General features: G+C 39.2%; 1 protein-coding gene and 1 pseudogene across 4 annotated transcripts in view; one reads left to right on the top strand and one right to left on the bottom strand.

Moving 5' to 3' along the window:
- Positions 1-5,562, top strand: part of LOC110327546 — a 6,876-nt pseudogene extending 1,314 nt beyond the window's left edge.
- Myo5a (myosin VA) overlaps positions 1-16,294 on the bottom strand; it is a 162,228-nt gene that overhangs the window by 92,755 nt on the left and 53,179 nt on the right. For all 4 annotated transcript variants that reach the window (XM_021207370.2, XM_029543825.1, XM_029543824.1 and 1 more), the window contains exons 3-5: positions 15,283-15,454; positions 13,210-13,354; positions 6,798-6,954 (exon numbers count right to left, since the gene is read on the bottom strand). In XM_021207370.2, coding sequence (XP_021063029.1) covers positions 6,798-6,954; positions 13,210-13,354; positions 15,283-15,454 — 474 coding nt within the window. The remainder of the gene's footprint in view (positions 1-6,797; positions 6,955-13,209; positions 13,355-15,282; positions 15,455-16,294) is intronic.

Raw genomic sequence — 16,294 nt, 5'->3', positions numbered from 1 at the left:
GATGGGGTAGTCTCTGGATAGTCCATCCTTTCATCTTAGCTCTAAATTTTGTCTCTGTACCTATATCCTTTGATGAGTATTTTGTTCCTTATTCTAAGGAGGAATGAAGTATTCACACAATGGTCATCCTTCTTGGTTTTCTTCTGTTTTGCATAATGTATCTTCCTAACCCAGCTTTTTAATGGAGGTGTTTAAGACCTAAAGTCTGATTTGCATGCTTACAGGGCAAGCACTTTATCTATCGAGCCACCCCTCCAGAACCTAATTGTTTGTTGTTGTTGTTGTTTTGGGTTTGTTTGTTTGCTTGCTTGCTTTAAAGACAGGGTCTTAATGTAGTCCAGGTTCACCCTGAATTTGCTATGTAGCTGAGGATGACCTTGAACTCCGGATGCTCTTGTCCCTATCTGTAGAGTGCTAGGATTACAGGCATGTGCACAAGGCTATGTTCAGGTTAGGCAGGCACTCTTCCAAATGAGTAACATCTACAGCCCAACATCTATTTTAGCAGTTTTATCTAACTTGTAAATATCTTCAACCATATGCTAAGAATACAACTTTCTACTAAATATCGTTCATAACCTTAAATTTTTAATGGCATATATCTACTTTTTAACTTAGTGACATGCTTCTGTAACTCTTTTAAGTCAAAACAAAAACAGTGCAGTTAGAAGAACAAGCATTCACATAATGCATATATTAAACACTGAATAGCTTTATTCTATATAAGATTTGTCCCATGTACAAAGTCTTTCAGGATTAGTATATGCAAACAGAGAAACACGAAAATGGTATAGAATGTTAAGACAGAGAACAAGTTTCAGGGATAAAAACAATAGGATCCTAGTGTCTTAGTCAGGGTTTCTATTCCTGAACAAAACATCATGACCAAGAAGCAAGTTGGGGAGGAAAGGGTTTATTCGGCTTACACTTCCATATTGCTGTTCATCACCAAGGAAGTCAGGACTGGAACTCAAGCAGGTCAGGAAGCAGGAGCTGGCGCAGAGGTCATGGAGGGATGTTCCTTACTGGCTTGCCTCCACTGGCTTGCTCAGCCTGCTCTCTTACAGAACCCAAGACTACCAGCCCAGAGATGGCACCACCCACAAGGGGACCTCCCCCCTTGATCACTAATTGAGAAAATGCCTTGCAGCTGGATCTCGTGGAGGCATTTCCCCAACTGAAGCTCCTTTCTCTGTGATAACTCCAGCCTGTGTCAAGTTGACACAAAACTACCCAGTATAACTAGCTAGCCAGAGAGTCAGCATACTTGATCCTCTCATCAAAGAAAATGAGTTAGTATTTTAAAAGAAATATAGTGCCATAATTTGTGTTGGCTATGAAGATAATATTTGAATTTAGATTATTATTTTTAAAGCATTTTAGAAAAGGAAATGATTGAATACTATCTTTCTAGCAAAATACAATGATTTAACAAAACTTAAGATAATTTAACTAGACAGACCCTAATTTAGAAATTATAAACTCGTGTGTGTGTGTGTGTGTGTGTGTGTGTGTGTGTGGTGGTGGTGGTGGTGGTGGTTGTGTTTTAATACCCAAAGACCTTGATGTATAAACAAACTCAGAAAATAAGCCTTTCATTCAATGGCAAAGGCCTTGGATAACTGATTGGCCAAAGATCCTACTGCAATAATAGTTGGTGAGGATGTCGCCTTTAGTGAAGCTCTTCGATGTACTGTTCATTTATGAGACAAATGTGGAGACTGTCTTAAGAGCCCATTGTGTGAATAAGGGTTTAAAACTGGAATTGATCACTAGTGCTGCTACCACTGCTGAAATTCAGTTTGCAGACTACACTTTCTGTGCCTTTGATCAAATTGGAGCTGCCAAGTGTCACTATTGTTCTGGGATCTTTTCAACTGTAGGTGTGTCACCATCAGGCCCATAGAACTCTCTTATTCTCAGAGTCCTGAAGTCTGTTTTGCCAATTGCTCAGTGACGAGGTGATTGTACCCAAAAGCCCTTTCCAAGATGAGACACTTTTGTTGTCATAGATAAAGAATAATAATAATACTAAGACCCGTGTACATTTTTAAGCCTAAGTAGTATATTATAGGGCAGTAGTGTAACAGGTTCCCATAGTACTGTACAAGATCCATCTGCTGCAGGCTGAAGTCATCCAGAAAGGCAGTGATGGAACTGGCTGTGTGAGGCACATAAGCTCACCAGATTTGAGAGATGGCTTCCATGACATGAAAAAAACTTGGTGTGGTTTGTGAAATTGTTGATTTGTGGACTAAAGTGCCTCAGAACCTAGATATATTTCATGTCTGTGCCTGGAACTGGAGAGATAGCTCACTGGTTAAGAACATGAGCTACTCTTGTAGAGGACCTGAACTCAATTCCCAGCACCTACATGATAGCTCTCAACCATCTATAACTCTAATTCCAAGGGATCAGATGCTGTCTTCTGGCCTTTACAGGCAATGCATGAACAGGGCACACATACATATACGTATGGTATAGACCCATGCATGTAAAGTAAAAAAATAAATAAATCCTAAAATATTTGAAGAACAAATCAGAATGCCTGATTAGCCACACGGCTCTTTTGATGGGTGCTTCACATCCAAGATCAGCTCCACAGTCTAGGAACAACGCTTTTTAAACTTAGGAGCTCCCATTTCCAGAGTGTGAGGATATGACACTATTTCCTCATGTGTTTTAGCCATTTTACATCCCAGACAAAAGGAATTACTGCAATGAACTACTAATCACAGAGAACACCAGGAAACTTGTGACTAGACATGGAAAAATTTTAATTCCTTATATTGCTCCATACTTGTCTCCTCTTAGAATTATAGTTTTTTGGAATGAACTATCATGGGTACCAGGCTGGAGAGTTGCAAAGTACTTATTGTATTAATAAAAGTGGATTCATTTCCATTGGGTATTCTAGAGTAACTGTTCAACAGGTGGTAATTTTATGAAATGTTTAATGACTATAATTATTGGGTATGGTTGCTGTATTTTTAAAAAACAGTCACATTGTAAAAAAAAAAAAAAAAGAATCTAAAGAATCTAAAGTGTCCTCTTTTAAGCAGACTGAATCTACTCCATCATACCCATATGTTAATGGGTGTAATGACACCCATTGAAGTATGGGCAATCTACCAGGAGCCACACCCCAGAAGGAAACTGAGTCTTCATCCCTCAGCAGCCATCAACTACCAAGAGCTCTTCAGTCAGGGGTGGGGCGTCATGAATTCCTCCACCATCCTTGCTGGGATTCTGACTTGCTTGAACTTGTACTGGTCTCACTCAGGCAATTACATCTGCTGAGAGTTCATGAGTACTGCCCCCTGCTATGTCCAGAAGACACTATTTTATGGCAGTCTTCCTCATTCTCTGGTTCTTATAATATTTCAGACCCCTCTTTTGTGATGTTCTGAGCACTGTGGGGAAGAGTGTAAATACAGATGTCCCACTGAGGGCTTCACTATCTGTTGTAATGTCTCCTGTTTATTTCTAATTTTATTAATTTGGATTTGTACTCTCTTTTACTTGGATAAGGATCTCTCAATCTTTTTACTCATTTTCAAGGAAGAACTCATCATTTATTTGATTTTTTTTAATATTATTTTTCTTCATTTCTATTTCATTCATTTCAGCCCGGAGTTTGATTATCTCTTTCCGTCTGCTTTCTTGGGAGTTGCTTGTTCTTGTTTTTTTTTTTTTTCAAGGTTTTCAAGTGTGTTGTTAAATTATGAATTTGAGGTGTCCCATGTTATTGATGCAGGCACTAAGTGATGTAATCTTTTCCTTTATTATATTTCACAGGTTTTGGCATGTTGTGTTTTCATCTTCATTCAATTATAGGAATGTGTGGAGTTTTCTTCTTGATTTCTGCCTTGAACCAATTATCATTGCTAAGTATGGTGCTTAGTTACATGAGTTTGTACACTTTGTGTAGTTTCTATTGCTGCTGATATCCAGATTTATTCCACTAAGATCAGATAGAATGTTCATTGGGAATTTTCAGTAGGTACCTGTTAAGTCCGTCTGATTTATAATGTTGGCTTAACTCAAGAGTTTCTCTGTTTAGTTTGTGTTTGTTTGTTTGTGATGAGCTGTATATTGGTGAGAGTAGAAATTACTCACTAGTATCACTGTGTTTTTGTATTCTGTGGTTTTCTATCGAACAGGGTTTCTTTTATGAAATTGGTACCTCTGTGTTTGGTGCACATATGTTTATAATTTTAATTTGAGACAGGATGTTACTATGTAGCCCTGGCTAGTTTGTAACTAACTGTGGAGCCTTAGGCTCCAGAGAGTTGAAATTATAGATATTAACCCGCAAAATTGTCTATCTGTCTGTCTGTCTGTTTTTGAGACAACATCTTATGTAGTCCAGGTTGGCCTCATATAGCCAAGAATCACCTTGAACTCCTGATTGTCTCACCTCACAACCTAAATGCTGGGATTAAAGGTGTGCACCCCTACTTCTGCCTCCCATATTTTATTTCAATCCTTTAAATTGAAACAACCTGTTTGCAGTTGCTGAAAAAATAATTCTCTATTTAAAAACATCCATTTATTTTTATTTTATGCATACATGCAACACATGTGTGTGTGGTACCAGAGAACAGAAGACAGTGTTATTATATCCCTTGGAACTGGAGTTACAGGTGTTTGAGAACTACCATGTAAGTGCTAGGACCCAAATCCAGGCCCTCTGAAAGAGCACCAACCACTTCTATTGCTCCTGCCTCAATTTCCAAGTGCTGTGGTCACAGTCATGAGCATGGGCAAGAACAACAAGTACTCCTAATTGCTGAGCTAGTTCTCCAGCCTTGACATTTCTCTACTTTTTGTATATTGGAAACTGAAACGAGGAACTTGTAATCAAGTCCTTTACCATTGATCTATATTCCCCAACATTCCTCTCTCAATGAAAAACGTCTTGATCTAAATGCAAATAAACAGTAGTACAGAAAGAGGATATTTATCCAGTTTTGTTCATCTCAACAAACAAGGTAAATTCCTCTCAACTGCTTTTCATTAAGATGAGTAACTATGCCTGTTTTAAATTTTAAATATCATTCCTATTAACAAAACTCAAATTTGGGCTGCAGACAACAAAACAGTGTAGCCCTTTTTAAGAGGTAGAAAATAGCTCCTGACGTATTCTAGAAGGGCCATTGGGGCTTATTCCCATGACAAACTCAAATTCTAGTTTTGTAAGATCTAGTTAGTAGACATGAGATTTCTTAAAGCTATGGCAATCAAGATTTCAGGATATTCTAATATTAGGAACTAGAAGGCATTAGTGTTCTGTCAGATACTAAGAATCTGTTGTTATGGGGAATAAAATGAATAAAAGTCTAAACTTAGCTCTGCTGTTTGTGAACTCAAATTAAAAACTGGCTCCACAAAATGTAGGACTTCAATATTAGCATCAGAAACATCCACTACTATAGACAGAGTGAAATTCTTGAAAAATCTTAATTCTAGATTTTAGTACTTTCCTTTGGCACAGTCATCTGCTCCTTCCTGCCCATGCTATATCAGAAACCTTTCTCCTTCTTCCTGCAGCACACCTAGCTTTGGAAGCCTCTCTGCTTCCTCAAAGTATCTTGTGTAGGTGATGCAGGAATGGAAGATCTGCAGCTCTGAAGGATAGCCATATGTCACAGCATTGTTTTAGAGATGTTACACACAGCACTGCAAACCAGGCACAATTACCTCTGGGCAGATTACTGCAAAAGCCACTTGTACCAAGGTGCATCAGGTCAATTTTAGCTCCATCTGTGTTCGGGTAATAAAGAAAACTTGGCAGAGGAAAAAGACAGGGATAAAATCATGCCCATTTGAATTTTTAACCAAAAAAAAGGTTTGTTTCTGCATGTTCTGATTTCTATTTAATGAAATCTATTTTTCTCATTTTCTTATGAAACTATAACTCTCCTGAAGTACCATTAACAAATAATACCCTTCCAGCTAGAAACCTTCAGACATCAAATTTTCATACATCCAATCCCCTTGTCTCCGGCATAGGCATTTCTACTTTGTTTCTGTATTTGGCTTAGGTTTGGTTTAGTTTTCCAAGGCAGGGTCTCCCTTTGCTGCCCAGGCCTGCCTCAAGCTCATGGTGATCTCCTGGCAAAAGCCTCCACACTGCTGGGATAACAGACATGAGCCAGCACACCCGGATTTATCTGACTTTTGAAGGTACCTTATCTTTTCATAGTATTTCCTTTCTCAAGAATGTATAATTTTGGATTTCTTTACTATACTATACTTTGCTGTATAATATATTTATTTTTTAAAAGAAAAAATACTCATGTGATTAGGGTTTATGTATATAACTTGAACTTTGGAAAAAAATTAAAATTTGTAGCTAAAGAAGTTGAACTAAGCATAGAAATCATACTGTGGGTAAGAGGAATGGAACTCATTCATGTTTGAGTGAGAGCAATCCTGTTTTGGAAGGAGCATAAACAGGAACTGGGGGCTGGGAGGAAATGAGTAATTTCACCCCTGGACAAGGAACAGTCAGTAGAAGAAGTGCTGCCTGGCATTATAGGCAGAATTCTCTCTCAAAGTGAAAAGGCAGAATAACTGCATAAAGCAGGTTTTCCTACAGTAGGGTTTACTTGAAATACCTACCTTACAGAGTTTTCAGCTTTCCTACATCTCTTACTAATATACAGAAAAGTATTTCCTTAACTTCAGTGGCTGGAAACCTTAGACTTTCTGACAGGTACTGTTATCAATCATGTAGTCAGTCTGTTTCTTAATTAGACTGTTTTAAAAAGGTTGAATATGTTCTGTCTTACCTCCATGATGGGGTTGGAGGCCAAGACCTTTTCCTCAACATTGGCCTCACTGGCAGAACCACTTACAGTTGCAAAGTACCGCATGGCATACTTAGCAGAGACTGTCTTCCCTGCGCCTGACTCTCCACTTACAATGATGGACTGATTTCGTTCATCCCTGTAAAACAAATCAAAGTGACTTTCAGTGCGTCCACTTCTGGACATGATCACTTTTGCACCTTTCTTTCTCCCTGATAAGGCAAAGTGTGGAAGCAAAGCAGAAGAAAAACTAGTTATAAACAGGACAGAAAAGAAGGACATACCATTAACTTAGAATTGTGTAACTAAGGGCAACTCTGTATTACTGGCATTCTAAATTTTCTGTGTGTGTATCTCAAACATAGAATGTTATTCATTTGCATTAGTATTTTATAATACTGTTGTCAGCTACCACAGAAGAAAAGGGGGGTATTCTTTGGCTCCACAGCTAAAGAATTTAGGATAAAATTTGCTCTATTGCATATGCCAGCAAGATTTTGCTGACATGACCCTGATATAGCTGTCTCTTGTGAGGCTATGCCAATGCCTGGCAAATACAGAAGTGGATGCTCACAGTCATCTATTGGATGGAACACAGGGCCCCCAATGGAGGAGCTAGAGAAAGTACCCAAGGAGCTGAAGGGGTCTGTAACCCTATAGGAGGAACAGCAATATGAACTAACCAGTACCCCAAGAGCTTGTGTCTCTAGCTGCATATGTAGCAGAAGATGGCCTAGTTGGCCATCATTGGGAGGAGAAGCCCTTGGTCTTGCAAAGATTATATGCTCCAATACAGGGGAATGCCAGGGCCAGGAAGCAGGAGTGGGTGGGTTGGGGAGCAGNGGGGGGGGGGGAGGGACTTTCGTGATAGCATTTGAATTGTAAATGAAGAAAATATCTAATAAAAATTGCTTAAATAAAAAAATCTGCAAAAAAATTTATAAAATCATTTGAAATATTTCAAAATGTCCATCTGTTAATGATCTGTGAAGCAGCATTTCCAAAAACCTACCATTTGATGTTGGCTAATTTCATTTAAAAATTATCACTCTACAATTGAAACTTTTCTCCTCTTCCTCCTCCCCATCCTCTTCTTCATCTTCCCATTCCTCTTCTTCCTCCTCCTCCCCTCTCCCGCCTCCTCCTTCTCTTTTATTTTTTTGAGACAGGGCTTCTCTATATATTCCTAGCTGTCCTGATTCCCCCAGCCTCTTCCTCCAGAGTGCTGGGATTAAAGGCACACAACAGGATCAGGTCGGGGGAGGATGGAGGGAGAGAGTGCAGGGAGAGGCAACTGGAACTGAGGGCATTTCAGGGTGAGGTAGAAATGTAGTGTAGTGGAAACTCCCAGAAACCTATGATGGTGACTCTAGGGAAAACTCCTAGTAATGAGGGATAGGGAGTCTGAACCAGCTATCTTCTGTAACCAGGCAAGACTTCCAGTGGAAGGATTAGGATACCAAACCTTCAACCTATGATGTGTCCTGCCTGTAGATGGAGGGAGGGCGTAGGGAGGGGAGTGGGGATTGTTAGAAGCAGGTGTAGGGAGGTACAGAAGGAACAGCCAGATGGCCATGAGAGTGAATGGAAACCTGCAACAGGGATGGGGATGGAGGGAGCGTCTCCAGGAAGAGACAGAGACTTGGGGTAAGGAAGGTGCCCAAGACTCAATGGGGGTGCCAGGTGTGGCTCACATCATTGGGGATATGGAACCTGGAGAGGTCACCTCCTGTAGCCAGTGGAGGTATAGGATACCAACCTACTCTCAAAACTTTCAACCCAAAATTTATCCTGTCTTCCAGTAAGGCAGTCACAGAGGAAGGGACAGAGATTGAGGGTACAGCCAACCAATAACTAGCTCAAATCGAGACCCATCCCATGAGCAAGCACAGTCCCTGACACTATTAATGATACTGTTATGCTTGCACACAGGAGTCTGGCATGGCTGCCCTCTGAAAGGTTCTACCAAGCAGCTGACTCAGACAGGTGCAGACACTCACAACCAAACAGTAGATGAAGCTTGAGGACTCTTATGGAAGAACAGGAGGAATGACCAAGGCCTCTAAGAAGATAGGACTCCACAGGAAGACCAACAGAGTCAACTAACCTAGATCCTTGGTGCTCTCATAGAGTGAACCACCAATCAAAGAACATACACAGGCTGGACCTAGCCTACTGACATATATGTAACAGATGTGCAGCTTGGTCTTCGGGTGGGTCCCAAACAACTAGAGCAGGCTATTCCAAAAGCCACTGATCTGTTCAATCAGCCTTATAAGGTAGCAGGCATTACACCAAGCCTGTTATATAAGTAGGATACTTGGCACTACATGGTACCTGAGTCACAGTTGTTAACAGAAGAGATTTCACCATCCATAAGAGTCATTTTCTACTTAGTCAACGAACCTCAGGATACTAGAGCATTCAGAAACTACATAACTAAACGAAAGAAGAATGGCTAAGAAAGGCCTAGTAATAAAGTCAGACGTAATAAAACCGGATGGCACACCTAAACGGCTGGAAGGAGACTGCAGAGATGATGCTTCACAATGATGAAGGTTAGAGCTTGTATCAGAGTCTACTTAATAATTTTCGAAGTGTTTCTGTACTTATTAGCCAATATAATTTAACAACTGGAAGAATAGGGACAGACACTCTTTTCCTCTTTGCAGAAAACAACAGAAATTAGTTTGCTGGCTAGGTTGGTGACTAGTATGCCAAGACAGTGAGTTGTTACAGCATACACCCCTAACTCGAGGGGTACGGAGAGGACTATGGTGGGCTCCTCCTGCTTCGCTATGTCACTTCTTAGCATGCATGCTCTGTCCTTCACTAGGAAGAAAATGGCACATTTATTGATCTAATCAAACATAAAGATAACAAATACACTTCACAGAACATAGGAAGGTCAAGCTAGACCACTTGTGAAACTGGTCCATCTTACAGTTGATAAAAGTGAAATCAATGGAGATCTTGAGTTTTAAGATCTATGGTTAATTAGGAGAGTTGCAATTAGAACACACAGTATTTTTTTTTTTTTTTAACTAAAGCAAGGTTAACTACACGGTACTTTTTTTTTAAAAAAATCAAAGCTGTAAGTAAAACTTAGGAACATTGCCCTGTGATTAACACAGGACAGGAAATACATAAAATTAAGAAAATATTACAACAAGTGACTATAAAGAAACAAAACTAAATTTTGATGGTTTAATGAAAATAATTCTGTGATTTTGGAGAAGGAAAAAAATCAGAGAGTCAGTGAGATGGCTCAGCAGTCAGTCACTTGGCTTGGAACAAGTCCATACTTCAGACTCAGATAATGGAGAGAGAACTGACTTCCACATGTTTTCCTCTGTTCACACACACACACTCACAAACACACACGCACAAACATGCACGCACACACACACACACACACACACACACACAGAGTGAAAAAAAATCAGTCAGGTTTAGTGTGAGAAAGGACAAGTTAAGAATGTGAGAAAAGGAATACAAGCAGAAAGACAGACCTCAAACTCCATTTGCCTTTTCCCCTCTAGAAGTCAACAGGCCCATTAAATGTAAGAGGGTGCAGTACTCCACGAGGGCACTGTTCTCAAAGGAGCATTTTTAGAATAGAGATGGGGCACAGTAATTTCTAACTAAAACTAGGCTATCATGATGGCCTAACAGCTAGAGCCACTTGCCACTAGGCTCCTTTCAGGACTCTTCAGGCACTACACCAACTTGGTGCACATTCATACATGCCAGTAAAATACTCATAAACATAAAATAAGTCAATAAACCAAGATGAAAGCCCATTGCTTTAACTCTAACCCCCACCACATCCACACAACCTGCTCTCTTCCTATAGAAGAAAGGAAACCTCATCTCTAGAAAGGAAACTGCCAACCTTCTATCTCTCAGAACAAATCCTTGTGGTCATCCTAACTCCCGCTTCTCTCTTACCCTGCATCACGTTCCCAGTTCCATCTTAAAACTATATCCAGAATCTATTCCCTACTCAACATCTTCACTAATGCTTTCAAGTAAGTCGTGGTTCCTCACTCAAATCACTGAATAGCCTCCTACCTGCCTCATCTTCAGAGTTCTACGCTTGCTTGCTTGGTCTGTCTTGTTGCCATAAAGTTACAGTAATAGGATTTCAACCTTGTAGAAGCTACACACACCATACAATGAACTCTTGCTTATGCCTCACTCACATCCAGGAGCTGCCCACTTGCTCTGTTTCTCTATTTCTCCCATTCTAATATTTTCTGCAACATTTTGAATATAGGTTATAAACGTGTACTTCCACAACCTTCACAACATTTGTTAAGCTTTGTTCTTATCTATTTATAATGGTCAAAATCAGAAAGCTAATATTGCTACAATTACACTGCCAGTTTAATCAATAATCCTATTGATAGGTGATAAGCATAAACTTCATTTACTTTTATTCTTTACCAGGCTTTGTTTGTGGAGTGGAACTTGTGTCTAGTTTGCTGCTGCATCGTATTCAGGACAGTGCCTGGTGTTTGGATTGTGATTATGAAATTTCTGTCAATAATGATAAGTTGTATCTCCTCTAAAGATATAAGGGGTCTGTAGGAACAGCAGTGATGTGAAACACCAAGACTCACACCCAGGAAAGCTGGCATGTTCATTTGGTTAAAAAAAAAAAAAGAAGAAGAAGAAAGAAATGATTCTGCAACACGGCCTCCTGACTTCCTGGCTACACCGAAGCAGACATACTCTGCTTGGTGACTGTAGCAGACTTTGTGGGTACAGACTTATTAATATGTGATAAACATTTTAACTAACTGAAACATATTCCAAGCTTTCTACAAAAGAAAACTAGGCAAAGGGGGAAAACCAAACCAAACAACCTTCAGTTAAGAAATGACACTGGCTGACTCACGGGGCTATCATGTGGGCTAAGGAAAGTGCCAGGAAACCAGCTGAATCTCCTGACATTTGAGTGTTGCCACAGCAATGATGTAAAAAAACCACGCTTTCAGATTTAAGAACAGCACTGAGGCTGAGAATGTGCTTACCATACAGGAGGCTCTTGCTTTGATCCCTTGAGCCAAAGAAAGTACTTTCTGAGAACTGTAAAGTTCTTTAAGTATTATAAAACTTCAGAGACCAAATTCAGAGTCTAGCAGTCCCTAGGATTCCCTCACTGACTAGTGTGTCTCAGGCTGTACTGAGTGGTGCCAGCATTGCAGTGCAATGATCTGAAACTAGAAAAATCAAGTACTGGTAGATTCTGTTCAGCTGAAGGAAAATGTATTCACAGATGGAATTTTCTAAACATTAAGTTTTAAACTTTGGATATTCATTACTGTTTTCCAGTAGTATTGACATACTATAGCATATTATATACTGCTAATTCACTGTCATTTTATACTTAATATGCTATTATTTTAGTATTGACTAACTGAATTTGAAAGATGATCTTCCTATTGATAAGCTCTTAGAAAAATTACAGAACTTCTCTAAGCCTCAGTTTTACCAACTGCAATAAAGTTTGTAACAACACAAACTCAAAAAGTTGTGAAGATAAATTTTGTTTATAAATCAAAAATATCTAATCAGCACCTTGTGGGGAGATAGCACATGGTTAACTCTGGTACTTATTACAAGTACTATTATTATTAAAAGGGTATAATGACTTCTATGGGTACTTTAGTTGAAATAATTATAAAATTCTATCACACTTCGGACCAAAAATGTGTACTGGTTGCAGAAGAGAAAACAAAAGCCTCTACAGCATCGGTCCCCTTCCTATTTTATAGACTGTTTCCAGGATCCCCACATCACATTATGCCAAGTTCCTCCCTGTAAGCCTAAGAAACTAGACTTTTTTGCAGTGCACTCACCCTTTCACATTATATGATACCATTTATTATTCAGAGCATAATTTTATCTTGAAAGTGCTCTATTTTCCATTCTTTGCCCTCAAACTGTTAAGGCTCTGTGGGTGATATGAGACGCACTCTACAGAGTTATATACAAATAACTGATGTCCTGTCTTATACTATTTGTCATTGCTATCACACATTTGGTCCCTTTAGTTTGTCTATTACTGGGCTCAGTGGCATTAGGGAAGTCGCTTATTGCTATTCAACTAAACTTTGACTCTCTCACCTATAAAACACAGTATCTGTCCTTGCTTAGTCACAAGACCATGATGAGACTCCAAAGCCAATTTTTAAACAAACTATAGAATCTGTTTATAAATGTGAGATTTTAATATTTAATTGAATAATTCAGACACTTTGATATAAATTGGTCAAAGATACTTGTAATTATTTACAAGTTCTTTTTAAATTATCCACAACACAGCAAAGAATAAATTATCTTATCTAACAAGAGCCATGCAATGACAATACACGTTCCTACCAACCTTGCCATTTGCTTATACGCCTCTTCAGCTACTGCGAAGATGTGAGGATCCATGTCACCCATGTTCTGGCCACTGTAAGCATTAATAATATCTTCTCCATAAATAGGCAGCTGCTCATAGGGATTTATAGCTACCAGGACTATTCCTGCGGGAGGAGGGTGAGAAAGAAAATGAAATCAATCATCTCCTAAAGGGCACATTAAGCGCTGCAAAGTAAGGCAGCACAAAACCTTGTTTCAACTTAGTTCACATTAAACTAATCAATTACTCAAAGGTCAAAATATACCACAGTCTTAGGTATTCTAAATTATTGTACATAGTCCTAACTGATCTGGACTAGACTGTTTAAAATAATGTAACTTAGACAGGTGTAGAGCACTTGTCAATCATTCGTAAAGCTCTGGGTTTGGTCGCCATGTGGCAAAAAAGAAACAATGTTTTAAATAATTTAAATATTTTCATATTCAGTAAAAAAAAAAAATGGGGGTTTAAGAGACAGCTCAGGGGTAAGGAGCAGTTGCTGATCTTGCAGAGAATTTAAGTTCAGTTCCCAGCACCCATGTTGGGCAATTCACAACTGCCTGTAACTACAACGCCGAGGAATCTTCTAGACCATCTTCTAGACTTTGTGAGTAACCACAGGCATGTACAATCCCCCACCAATACAAATAAAAAATTCAAAAGCTCATTTCTAAAAATTTATCCAATGAAATAATTAGAGATTCATCTGAAGGATTTTCTTTTAGAAAGATATCACACTGGTAGTCATACAGAAAACAGAAACAAGGTATATACTAAAATCATTGTGATTCTGCTTAAGCATTGTGTCACATTACAAAATACATGCTTTTGAAGAATATTAAATGTCAAAGAAAGTGGAGACAAGTGGAAGATCAGAAGTTCAAAGTCATTCTCAGATACAGAATGAGTTCCAAGACAGTCAGAACTACATGAGACACTGGTCCCAAAAGAAAAAAAAATCATAGAAAAACATGACATGTGTTAGATAGATAGATAAATAAATAAATAAATAAATAGATAGATAAATAAATAAAGGGTATGAAAAGATGGCTCAGTGGTTAAGAGCACTGCTCTTGCAGAGGACCAGGGTTTGGTTCCAAGCATCACATGGTGATTTATAACCATCTGAAACTCTAAGGACCTCTTCTGACCTCTACAGGCCAGGTACACTACACATGTAGTGTACACACATACATGCAATCAAAACACTTATACACATAAAATAAATCTAGAAGTATAAATTGAAAAAAGATAAAAATATTTAAATAATAGGGGTAAGAAATGTTATCAAGACAGATACATTAGATATAAATTCTTCTGAGAGGAAAAAGTGTCCGTATGTGTTTAAACAGACAATAGTGAAGACATACATGGCAAACACAACATGGTCAGCAAGCCAATGACCACAGGGGGATGAATGAACATCCAGATCTGGACCTCAGCAGAGTCATGATTAGTAGGAGAGAGAGAAGATCACGAGGGAAAAGGAGCCAGAGAGGTGGGAGGAAATCAGTAAGAACAAAATAGAACAGAGAAAAACAAAGACAGATGGGGCTGGGAGAAGGTCCACAGCCATACGCCCAGGTTCCAGCTTCATTTCTGAGAAAACAGTCAGGAACTGGGCTGCCGGGAGCTAAGGCTGCAGGAGGGAGAAAGACACCAAGAGGTGCCGGTCCTGGGTGTCTAAGTCAGTGAGAAGAAAGGAAGCACTAACTTTGCGCCTGTATCAAATGCCAGTCCTTGGACATCTACTCTTCACAGAGCACATTTTTACAAAATAAAAAGAATTAGCAACTTCAGCACTAAATCTGAAATGACTGGGAGGGAGTGTCCCAAAGATGAACCTGTTCTTTAAATGTTGAGCAAAATTATGTATATTCACAAATGACTGTATTTGACAAGAAATGTAACCAGCTAGTGAATATTGGTAGATCTTTCTGATAACTTAGAAGGGATTTTTACATGTATGAGAATTCAATCATAGCTGGTTTTCCTTGTGTGTATTTCAATCACTACACCCATCAAAGGAAAGCTCATCAGCAAAGCACTTACCACAATATGTATAAATAAGTTTGGAATCGATGAAGCGAACTCGGAGATTATGTAGCACAGCGGGCTCATGGAGATAGCTGAGGGCTGTGAGGTCATTTTCTCCAACAAGAATGTCAGGGTTCCGTAAGTGAGGGAGCTCACTGGTCTTTGGATCTAGACGGTATTCCAAATCCTGAGGACAGAGATGCAACATCTGTGTCAGGAATGACAAACATGAAACAGGCCTATGCATGTGATTATTTCCTATTTCCGATTTGACTCTTGGCTTTAGAATGTATTTATTTCCTGTCATTTTCCATTATCAGAAAAACTGGTAAAAATGGCAAACAAAAAAGAATGGCTTCTTTTTCATCAGAATAAATCTGCGTAAATAATTTAAGATTTTATTTTCATATTTAATTATGGGTATGCATGTGTGTACTGTATGTGGGTACAAGATGAAATTATCTAGAGATTATCTGGATTCCCTAGACTTGGAATTACAGGCATAAGCTGCCAAATGCAGATGCAGGGAACTGATCTCTGAACCTCTGGAAGAACAATATACACTTTTTTTGTTGTTGTTGTTGAGACAGGGTTTCTCTGAATAGCCATGGCTGTCTTGGAACTCACTCTGTAGACCAGACTGGCCTCGAACTCAGAAATCCGCCTGCCTCTGCCTCCCGAGTACTAGGTTTAAAGTACTGGGATGTACCACCATGCCCGGCAACAATATACACTCTTAATCCCTGAGCCATCTCTCTAGCCCCAATGTAAATAATTTTTGTTATTATAGTTGAAGAAGTCAGAGCCTAGAGATTTTTACCCAGAAAACTTTAGCCATTAGATGACTTTTCAGCCTTCTCTTCATTTCATGTATGGGAAGTGTCAGACAGTATAAAACAGTTTAAGCAGGGTGGTGGTGGCACACGCCTTTGATCCCAGCACTTGGGAGGCAGAGGCAGGTGGATTTCTGAGTTCGAGGCCAGCCTGGTCTACAAAGTGAGTTCCAGGACAGCCAGGGCTACACAGA

Source organism: Mus pahari, chromosome 10, assembly GCF_900095145.1.
Source record: "Mus pahari chromosome 10, PAHARI_EIJ_v1.1, whole genome shotgun sequence".
In the NCBI taxonomy this organism is placed as follows: domain Eukaryota; kingdom Metazoa; phylum Chordata; class Mammalia; order Rodentia; family Muridae; genus Mus; species Mus pahari.
This window is presented reverse-complemented; position numbering and strand designations above follow the sequence as displayed.